The following is an 11,475-nucleotide window of genomic DNA, read 5'->3' on the forward strand; positions in this document are numbered from 1 at the left end:
CTTCGCCCTGTCATATGTTCGTTTGGGATATATAAGCCTGTTAATATTAAACACTTCTCGCCAGTTGTTAGCCAAGTTCTATTAAAGGAGGTGCTGGACCACAAGTTGCCGGAATGTCGGTGGTGGACCTGTATTTCCAAACAGAAGAAAATACTGGTCTCGGATTCATCCTTATGAGCGGTTGATTGATTTTCAGGCTACTAGTTTAACTATACAGTAAATCACATTCCCAACTTAACATCTTCAAAATTCCCTCCCCCTCCCACAGAATTGTGAACGGATCCTGTGAAAAAGTGATCAGTGATGCGGAACTGCGGGTACTCCTGGATCGCAGTGATCTAATCAGTAAGTGGATCGAGGCATTGACTACATAGAAACAGAAAATAGGTGCAGGAGTAGGCCATTCAGCCCTTCGAGCCTGCACCGCCATTCAATATGATCATATGTGATCATCCAACTCGGTATCCTGTACCTGCCTTCTCTCCATACCCCCTGATCCCTTTAGCCACAGGGGCCACATCTAACTCCCTCTTAAATATAGCCAATGAACTGGCCTCAACTACCTTCTGTGGCAGAGAGTTCTACAGATTCACCACTCTCTGTGTGAGAACTTTATACGCTATCTTTCCACGTTCCATACTTGCAGTCATCAATGTGAGGAAATTGCTTCTGACCCTATATTCAGCTTGATTTATTTTGTAGTCAAGTGTACCGAGGTACAGTGAAAAGCTTTTTGTGGTGTGTTAACCAGTCAGTGTAAAGACTATATATGATTGCAATCAAGCAGCCCACAGTGTACAGATACAGGATAAAGGGAATGACATTTAGTGCAAGATAAAGTCTCCAGTAAAGTCCGTTTAAAGATATGTCAAGTCTTCAGCTTCGGTGAGCATTCGCTAACGTGATTTGTGTTTTGTGTTTTGCTTCCTTGCAGAGCAAGCAAAGAAACAGAAGTCGGAAATGGATAGCCAGACAGATAAAGTTTTCAAAGTACTTAACGACGATGAGGCGAATGGGGAAATCCAGCTGTGTGGCCTGTGAGCATTGCTCAACCACACCTCTGCAGGCAGGAGATGGTTACTAATCCTACCCTGCAGGGAATGGGTCAATGTGAGGTGCTTTCTGAACTGCATTCTTGGTCTTATTGATCTAACACGATTCCCCGTTTCGAAGGGTTTTTTTTTAAATACGGGGCTTATTTTTTTGCTTCATTTAACGTGGTTTTGTTTTGCACAGTGGGTTATACAGGTGACAATTTTTTGTTTAATTTTTGAGATTTAATACTACCTGATATCCTTGAGGAAGGTTGGTTCCTAATTCTTTGGGAGAATAAAGAGTAGTTTTGTTTTCTTGCTTTGTTCACCTGTACAGTTTTTTGTTTAGTCCATAAGTACATGGGGTTGATGCCTGCCAGGATATTTGCACATTTATTGCCATGGCAGAGGCCCTGAGACAGGATTTTGAACACCAGGAATGCATGTGAGCCTTCCTGATGCATTTAGCACCAGTCGGTCGGACTGTGTATTTGTCAATGTGTGTTTCTGTGAGTCGTGTTGTCTTCCTTGCCTCTAAAGGAGAAATGGTAAACACCAATTTTACCTTGTTTTAAAAGTAAATTGGCACTGAGGATGGCGTTGTTAGGTCTGGTTTCTCTCTTTTTCCCCTCCCCCTGACCTTTTTGACTCTGACTTGAAAATCACAGAGTGCAATTTTTTTTCTTTGTCCTGGGTTAATGATGGTGAAATTTGAGAAATTGATGGCTGCAGGTTTTTTTTTCCTCTAGGGTTTTCCTCCCTCTTTTCCAAACCCCTCTGGGCGATTTGTCGCTTTGAGTCGAAACCGCTATTTGTTTAATTTGCTCGCTTCTGTGAGGTGAATCTTGTCACATCCCCGGGCTCCTTCAGCTCCGACGGCTGGAGATGGCAGTTGCGATGGAAACGTTAACGAACGCTACGTTAACGAGCTCTACACACTCCTGCACCTGCTCTGCGTTGCATGCTGTTGTGGGGGTGGGGTGGGGGGGGGGGGGGGGGGGGGGGGCTGGTGGTGTTAAATGCTGCCTCCTGCAACTACTCAGGATCATGAAGCCCAATTTTTGGAGCAGTTTTGTCTTTTTTTTTCCTACTTTGCCGATGGTAGTGCAGTTCTGTTAGAACTGAAGAGAATGAATGAAAGGGTGGGTGTGTGTGTGGATTTTGTACTTAAAATTAAGTCGCACACCTGAAATTTGTTTCCTTGGGCATCTTTGTTTTCATGTTGGGTAATTGCACGGGGATTAAACGGATACTTGGTGAAGATGTTTGCAACACTTGTACACTGCATTTCCAGTTGGTTGCTTGGTGTAGCTTTGTGTCAATCACCAAAGGTACAAGACTGGCCCTGCTATATATTTTTAACGAAAATAGTTGTCAGGACTCGTAACGATTCAGCCTTCTGGGAAACATTCTTCCAACTTCACTCCCCATTGTGTTGAATGCTCTTGTATAAACTGTACAAAAATGTTTTTATTAGAAATAAAGGTTTAACATTGTTCATTACGCTGGTATTTTTCCTTGTCTCCAAAACGTACAACTCAGGAACGGGCCCACAATGTCTGTGCCCAACATGATGCCAAATTAGCTCAATGCCTCTGCTTGCATGGATCTATATACCTCCATTCCCTGCATATCCACATTCCCATCCAAAAGCCACTTAAATACCTCTATCTCGATCACCAACCCTGGAAGCACGATCCAGGCACGCATCACTCTAAGTAGAAAAAAAAATGCAGAGGTGGAGAAAAAAGGGATGGGCTTTGTGACGAAGATATGATGGTGATATATATAATGAGCTGCCATATGAGGTAGTGAGGCAGGTACAAGGTTTGAAGTGTCTCTCAGGCACTTGCACGATAAACATGGCCTGCCTGTTAAAGTTTATTCCACAAGATACAAGTCTCAGAGTCGGTGTGCAGCTCCAGGAGAGGTCACTGGTGTTTTAGTGGCGCCAGAGACCTGGCTGGGTTCGATCCTGACTACGGGTGGTGTGTGTATGTAGTTTGTACCTTTTCCCCGTGACTGCCTGAGCTTTCTCCGGGTGCTAGGGTTTCCATCCACACTCCAAAGACATACAGACATTGGCGTTTGTAAATTGTTCCTCGTGTATTGGGTGATCACTGGTCGGCGCTTTCAACTTTCCTCTCCTTTCACTACTCCCCACGCACAACAAAACCCCATCTGTAAGCCCCATTACCAATGAGGACCCATCATTGCAGACGACTCCAGCGGCCAACACACCTTAACATAAACAATAGCGGAGGAACTCTGTGGGTCGGGTAACATCTGTGGCTGGAGTGGACCAAAGCTCCTCTGTAATCTTTGGAGTGGACAGACGACATTTCGTGTCGGGACCCTTCAGCCTGAATGTTGTCTGTCTATTCCCTCCACATATGCTGCTTGTGCAGTTGAGTTCCTGCTGCACTTTGTGTTTAGATCAAGATTCCAACGTCTGCCCAAAAAGACAGTGCTGGAGTAACTCAGCTGCTGCGGCAGCATCACTGGAGAACATGGTTAGGTGACGTTCCGGGTCGGGATCCTTCTCCAACATCTGCTGTAGGAATGGACTGCAGATGCTGGTTTATACCGAAGATAGACACAAAATGCTGGAGTAATTCAGCGAGTCAGGCAGCATCTCTGGAGATAACGAACAGGCGACGTTTCGGGTCGGAACAGAAGTCCCCAGAAGACTCAAAACGTCACCTATTCATTCTCTCCAGAGATGCTGCCTGACCCGCTGAGTTCCTCCAGCACTTTGTATCTATCTGTAGTTCCTCGTGACTGCATCTTAACTCGGTTTGATCCGAGCGAGATACGTTTGGGTTCTTAAATAAGTAGTTTGGCGTTGATGCCCTATTAAATGACGAGGACTTAATTGTCTGTGTTTTTGTAAGTGTAATAAAAACATAGACATAGGTGCAGGAGTAGGCCATTCGGCCCTTCGAGCCTGCACCGCCATTCAATATGATCATGGCTGATCATCCAACTCAATATCCTTTACCTGCCTTCTATCCATACCCCCTGATCCCTTTAGCCACAAGTGGTCACATCCAACTCCCTCTCAAATATAGCCAATGAACTGGCCTCAACTACCTTCTGTGGCAGAAATCTCCACAGAATCACCACTCTCTGTGTGAAAAATGTTTTTCTCATCTCGGTCCTAAAAGATTTCCCCCTTATCCTTAAACTGTGACCCTTTGTAATGGAAATTAAAATTGCGATGAGGGGCAGGTTTAAATATATGGGAAGGGTTGATTCGACAAATCGTTCTGTGTACATTTGCGTCTCGGCAGAGGGCGATCGCGCTTCCCGCTGATCCAACCAGGGCGGTCGAGTGAAGAGTATTTAAACAGCGTTCTTCCAGCATCGAATAACCCAGCCCTGCCCATCTCGCTTTGTCAGGCACCTTAGAAATATTAGGAGCTTCGCATCCTTAAGTGGACCAAGAGCATCATCGGACTAGTAACTGTGGGCTGTGCAGGTAAGCGAAATGATCGGTGGCAAATAAGATGCAAAAACGCGTCGGGAACCACGCCGCCACTGTTTAAAAAAAAAATATTGCCTCGGAAGGAACTGCAGATGCTGGTTTACACCGAAGATAGACACAAAATGCTGGAGTATCTCAACGGGACAGGCAACATCTCTGGGGAGAAAGAATGATTGACGTTTCGGGTCGAGAACCTTCAGACTGAGAGTCAGGGGAGAGGGAGAGACGAGAGATAGGAAAGGAAAGGTGTGGAAAAGAGACATCAAAGGCGTTAATGGAATGCCGACATGGGAGAGCTGGATTCACTGCATTACTAACTAGGTGAAGTAGGTTTCATATATGATCAGCTCCGGGATGGGCACATTCACTTATTTATCAATGATGTTGCCAGGACCAGAGGGTCTGATCTATAGGGAGAGGTTGAGCAGGCTGGGATTCTATTCCTTGGAGCGCAGGAGGGTGAAGGGCGATCTCATTGAGGTATTTAAAATCATGAGACGAATAGATCGGGTAGATGCACACAGTCTCTTGCCCGGAGTAGGTGAACCGAGGACCAGGGGACATAGGTTTAAGGTGAAGAAGAAAAGATTTAATAGGAATCTGAGGGGTAACTCGGTTTCACACAAAGGGTGGTGGTTGTATGGAACAAGCTGACAGAGGGGGTAGTTGAGGCAGGGACTATCTCAACATTTAAGAAACAGTTAGGCAGGTGGATGGATAGGACAGGTTTGGAGGGATATGGACCAAACCACAGCGGCCAGGTGGGATTAGTGTAGCTGGGACATGTCGGCCGGTGTGGGCAAGTTGGGCCGAAGGACCTGTTTCCATGCTGTATCACTGTGACTCTATGATGGGAGAGATGAGTTCACTGTATTACCAGCACTACTTGAGATGCGTTTACTGCTAGAGGTGGCGTTACACAGAACTGCAGATGCTGGTTTGCAACATTAAAAAAAAGACAAAAAGTGCCGGAGTAACTCAGCCGTTCAGGCAGCATCTCTGGAGAACACCGATAGGTGATGTTCTTGGGAACAGTGGAGGAAGAGACTGACTTTGGTGCCTTCCCACATAGTGGGAAACTTTGGTTCTGCTGTGTGGGGATGTTTTGTGTTGAATTCTATAGTGTGTTGAGTCCTGTTTATTTTTATTGTATGGCTGTATGGGAATTCATTTCACTGTGCCATTTGGCACACGTGACAATTAAATTTATCTTGTCTTCTCTCTCTTGGTTGGGAGCCTCGTCCAGTCTGAGGAAGTGTCCCAGGCCGGTGGGACTAGTGTAAATGGGGCATGTTGGTCCGTGTGGGCAAGTCGGGCCCAAGGGCCTGTTTCCATTCTATGATTCTGTGACCATGTCTATGTCTTAATGGCTTCAATCTTGTGTTTCTCGCCCACAGATCGTTGTTGTGCTCCACTTCCTCATTGAATTGAGGATGGAATTGAGTCGCAGATGGACATGTTACTCCCTGTGCGCTTGTGAGCCAATGTGACTGCGGGCTGAGGCTGGTTCGCCCTCCATGGATGATGGTCCCATTCCCCGCTCTAATAACTGTTCGCCTCCCTTCAACGCGTCCCGCTGGGGGTTCGCCGACTTCGGGAACCCTTGCCCGGCCTCGGCAGCCCTCACCGGTTTCCTGGTGGCTTCCTACTGCGCCGTCCTGGTCTTTGGGCTGCTGGGAAACATCTGCCTGATCTGCGTGATCGCCAAGCAGAAGGGCAAAAGGAACGTGACCAACACGCTGATCGCCAACCTGTCCTTCGCGGACATCATGATCGACGTGTTCTGCCTGCCCTTCACGATAGTCTACACGCTGATGGACTATTGGGTCTTCGGCCAGCTTTTGTGCAAGGCGGTGCCCTTCGTCCAGTGCCTGTCCGTGACGGTGTCCATTCTCTCTCTGGTGGTCATCGCCCTGGAAAGGTATCAGCTCATTATCAACCCCACGGGCTGGAAGCCAAGCGTGCCCCAGGCTTACCTGAGCATGGTGGCCATCTGGGCGGCGGCGTGCCTCGTCTCCCTGCCTTTCCTGATATTCCACGTGCTGACCGATGAGCCTTTGGCGGACATCGGGGACCCCATCGCGCCCTCGTTCACTCAGCCAATCTGCATGGAGTCGTGGCCCAGCAGGCAGCACAAGCTGATCTACACGACTTGGCTCTTCGCCTTTCAGTACTGCGCGCCGCTCGCCTTCATTGCCGTGTGCTACGGATGGATATACGCCAGGCTGAGGACCAAGAAGGACCTGCTGGGCAAAGCCGGTGAAGTCCGAAGACCCAGGGCGTCGAAGGTCAGGAAGATAACCGCGATACTGGGTCTGCTGGTCCTCGCATTCGGACTTTGCTGGCTGCCGCTGAACGTGTTCAATATCATCGCGGACTGGGACATGGAGGCGATGATGTCCTGTGACCACAATCTCATCTTCTCCCTGTGCCACCTGGCCGGGATGGCTTCCACCTGCATTAACCCTGTGGTCTACGGCTTCCTCAACAATAACTTCAAGAAGGAGCTGTGGGCCATCATCGTCCATTGCGACTGGGAGAGGCATGAAGACTGCGAACATTTTCCGCTGTCCACCTTGAACACCGAACTCTCCAAGACCTCGCTGCGAGTTGCACGAGTAACGTGCCATGATTAAAAAGGCGCTGGTTGCCATCTCTGTTTGACGGGCAAAGAAGGCATGCTGCCTCGCAAAGAGAGCTCTCACACTTTGGCCGTTTTCACAGACAAACTTCGAGCTTGGAGCTACCGCATGTAAACAGGCTTTTACCGAATGCATCGCCGACCGATCACCCGTTACCACTGGTTCAAGGGGTATCACATTTTCTCATCCGCTCCCCCAAGCATTAGGGACCGTTTTACCGAGGCAAATTCACCCTTAAACCCGCACATCTTCGAGATGTGGCAAGCAAGACATTGGTAAGGCCGCGCTGGGAGCATTATGTTCTTCTTTAGTCCGAGGGTGGTGAATCTGTGGAATTCTTTGCCACAGACGGCTGTGGAGGCCAAGTCAGTGGAGATGTTGTGAGGCGCAAATAGATAGATTCTTGATTAGTCCGTGAGAGAGAGAGAGAGAGAGGTAGGAGAACGGGGTTAGGAGGGAGAGATAGATCAGTGGCGTTAGGAGTGGTGTTAGTGGCAGAGGGGTTAGGAGGGAGAGATAGATTGAATGGCGGAGTAAACTTGATGGGCCGAATGGCCTAATTCTATTCCTATTCCTTATGAGCTCATGATCTTATGACCTCATGTTCAGATTCGATCTTATGACCTTATGCTCCAGGAAAGATGCCATTAAGTTGGAAAAGGCGTTGAAGATATTTACGTGGATGTTACCAGGATGTTACAGCCCGAGCTATAGGGAGAGGAGGGGTGGACTATAAAATAAGACTTTATTCCTGGGGGCACAGGAGGCTGGGGGAGGGAGGGAGGGGGGTGGACATTTAGAGATGTGTAAAAGGAATAGATAGGTGGACACATAGTTATTTTCTCATGGTTGGAGAATCGAGAACTGGAAGCCATCAGTTTGGGGGGGGGGGTGCGGGGGGGGGGGGGGGGGGGGGGGGGGGGGGGGCTTTTTCCAGCGGAGGATGCTGGTATGGAACGAGCTGTCTAGAGGAAGTAGTTGAGGCAGGTAGAACACCAACATCTTAAAGGCATTTGGACTGGTAGGTGGATTGGAAAGGTTCAACGAGATATGGGCCAAACGTGGAGCAGTGGCCGAAGAGCCCGTATCCGTGGTGTATGACTCGATGCCTCGAATCACTCTCTCACTCCAGCCCTAACAATTCAAATTCAATTCTCTCCCGTGTCTAAAATATGTCTTAAATATATATGATAGTCACTCAAACAATTTGGATTACATTACAAATAAGTAATGGCGAGTTAATGATCTTGCTGGTGAATATACGTATTTTAGGATCAAATTTACATGGGTCAAAATTTTGGTGATGAGCTTCTCCGCTATTTCGTTCCTAAACTAGTTTGCTGTTTTCTCTTTAAAACAATGTTCTTTACACATGGTTCAAACATATTGGTCTTAATGTATTAAGAGATATATACTCCTTGAAACTCACTAAATGAAAAGCAAGTTGTGTATTCTATCAATAGATACGCTGTTTATCGTTGCTGTGTTTTGTGTTGGTTTTTATTATGTCACGTTAAAGAGAAATAAAAAAATAGCTGCTTTGACTGAAGTTAGTAAACTGGTTAGTGTAATTGATCGTGAGTCGCTTGTCAGTTTCCAATGCATTGCAATAAGCTATATTGTACACCTTCGTGATGGATTGACTTTGAATCACAAGTTCACATGTTCTAGGAATAGAATAGACAATAAATAATAGACAATAGGTGCACGAGTAAGCCATTCGGTCCTTCTATCCAGCACCGCCATTTACTGTGATCATGGATGATCATCCACATTCAGTACCCCGTTCCTGCCTTCTCATCATATCCCCTGACTACGCTATCTTTAACTATCTCCTGAAAGCATCCAGAGAATTGGCCTCCACTGCCTTCTGAGGCAGATAATTCCACAGATTTACAACTCTCTGGGTGTGAAAAAGTTCTCATCTCCGTTCTTGGTGAGACCACACCTGGAGGATTGCATACAGTTTTGGTCTCCTTATCTGAGGAAATACATTCTTGCCATAGAGGGAGTACAGAGAAGGTTCACCAGACTGATTCATGGGATGTCAGGACTTTCATATGAAGAAAGACTCGGCTTGTACTCGCTAGAATTTAAAAGATTGAGGGGGATCTTATAGAAACTTACAAAATTCTTAAGGGGTTGGACAGGCTAAATGCAGGAAGATTATTCCCGATGTTGGGGAAGTCCAGAACAAGGGGTCACAGTTTAAGGATAAGGGGGAAATCTTTTTGGATCGCGATGAGAAAAACATTTTTCACACAGAGACTGTTGAATCTCTGGAATTCTCTGCCACAGAAGGTAGTTGAGGCCAGTTCATTGGCTATATTTAAGAGGGAGTTAGATGTAGTCCTTGTGGCTAAAGATATCAGGGGGTATGGAGAGAAGGCAGGTACAGGATACTGAGTTGGATGATCAGCCATGATCATATTGAATGGCGGTGCAGGCTCAAAGGGATGAATGGCCTACTCCTGCACCTATTTTCTATGTTTCTATGTCATCGTGTTAACCAGTAGAAGAGGCAAGATTTCACCCACCGAGGGGTGAAGCAAGCTAAATGATTGAATTACTAAGTTAGTGAAATGATGGAGGTTGGTGGGGGGACATTAAGGATAAACACTTCACTACCGTCACCCACAGCACACACAGCGACACTTGGAATATCCTATGTGGAAGAAATACATCGGATGCCAAGAGTTTCAGAGTTCAATCAACAATTTATTGGGCTCTCGAGGAAGGGACATGGCTGTATTGTGTATTTTAGTCAATTTAAAACATATTTCACATTACTATGTGAGGACGAATTCATCAGCTCTATTGAATGCAAAGAGCCTGGGAACAGACCTTGGTATGGGTGCACCACTGATTTTCGTATCTGTAATTACGTAGAACATAGATACGATACGATACGATAAAAAATTATTCATCCCCGCAGGGAAATTGTTCTGCCAACAGACACCAAGGTACAAGAAAACTAGAAAACAAAGAGAAAAAGGACAAGCGACTGTTGTATGGCCGCTGTGTGCCCAACGCCTTCACTGGAAAGAATGAACAAACAAACACCAATTTTTCCCCTGGGCAGAGGATTCTAAACTAGAGTGTCTACCTGCACATGATCCATATCCATCCATCCCCTGAATATCCATGTTCCATCCAAAAGCCGCTATGGTATCTGCCACCACCACCCTTGGCAGCACGTTCCAGGCACCCACAATTTTGTGTAAAGATTTACCCCTTGCACTCCCTTAATCTTTGCCCCTCTCACCTTAAAGTTATGCCCACTACCCTTTGATATTTCCCCTCTGGGAGAAAGGTTGTGACTGTCTACCCTGTCTATGCTTCTCATAATGACATCAGGTTCAGGTTCCTCCTCAGCCTCTCACCCTCTAGAGAAAGTAATCCAAGTTTGTCCAATCTCTCCTTATAGCGAACACCTTCTAATCCTGGTAGCATTCAGGTCAACCTCTGCTGCACCCTCTGCTAAACCACTTAGAAACATAGAAACATAGAAATTAGGTGCAGGAGTAGGCCATTCGGCCCTTCGAGCCTGCACCGCCATTCAACATGATCATGGCTGATCATCCAACTCAGTATCCTGTACCTGCCTTCTCTCCATACCCCCTGATCCTCTTAGCCACAAGGGCCACATCTAACTCCCTCTTAAATATAGCCAATTAACTGTGGCCTCGACTACCCTCTGCGGCAGAGAGTTCCAGAGATTCACCACTCTCTGTGTGAAAAAAAAGTTCTTCTCATCTCGGTTTTAAAGGATTTCCCCCTTATCCTTAAGCTGTGACCCCTTGTCCTGGACTTCCCTAACATCGGGAACAATCTTCCTGCATCTAGCCTGTCCAACCCCTTAAGAATTTTGTAAGGAACTTCCTTCCTAGAATAGTGTTTCCACCAGTGGGAGTGTCTAGGACTAGAGGTCATAGCCTCAGAATTAAAGGATGTGCCTTTAGGAAGGAGATGAGGAGGAATTTCTTTAGTCAGAGGGTGGTGAACCTGTAGAATTCATTGCCACACAAGGCTGTGGAGGCCGTCAATGGATATTTTTAAGGCAGGGATAGATCGATTCTTGATTAGTACGGGTGTCAGGGGTTATGGGGAGATGGCAGGAGAATGGGGTTAAGAGAGAAAGATAGATCAGCCATGATTGAATAGTGGAGTAGACATGATGGGCCGAAAGGTCTAATTCTGCTCCTATCACTCATGACCTTATGACCTAATGATAATGAGGGCAACCAGAATTGCTCTCAATAACCGAAATATGGCCTAAAGCTACAATATGACTTTCTGACATGCATTCAAT

At 46.6% G+C, this 11,475-nt stretch overlaps 2 protein-coding genes across 8 annotated transcripts in view; both read left to right on the top strand.

The window, feature by feature from the left end:
* Window positions 1–2,016, top strand: part of hells (helicase, lymphoid specific) — a 40,625-nt gene extending 38,609 nt beyond the window's left edge. For all 7 annotated transcript variants that reach the window (XM_055647333.1, XM_055647334.1, XM_055647329.1 and 4 more), the window contains exons 21-22: window positions 269–345; window positions 935–2,016. In XM_055647333.1, the coding sequence (XP_055503308.1) occupies window positions 269–345; window positions 935–1,041 (184 nt within the window). In that variant the 3' untranslated portion in view covers window positions 1,042–2,016. The remainder of the gene's footprint in view (window positions 1–268; window positions 346–934) is intronic.
* A 2,254-nt stretch (window positions 2,017–4,270) lies between these two features.
* LOC129704298 (neuropeptide Y receptor type 4-2-like) lies at window positions 4,271–7,929 on the top strand. Its single transcript, XM_055647335.1, has 2 exons — window positions 4,271–4,515; window positions 5,919–7,929. Exon 2 carries the CDS (start codon window positions 6,039–6,041, stop codon window positions 7,155–7,157), a length of 1,119 nt encoding a protein of 372 aa, XP_055503310.1. The 5' UTR covers window positions 4,271–4,515; window positions 5,919–6,038; the 3' UTR covers window positions 7,158–7,929.
* Window positions 7,930–11,475: the final 3,546 nt, after the last annotated feature.

The sequence above is a fragment of the Leucoraja erinacea genome, chromosome 15 (genome assembly GCF_028641065.1).
Source record: "Leucoraja erinacea ecotype New England chromosome 15, Leri_hhj_1, whole genome shotgun sequence".
Lineage (NCBI taxonomy): Eukaryota > Metazoa > Chordata > Chondrichthyes > Rajiformes > Rajidae > Leucoraja > Leucoraja erinaceus.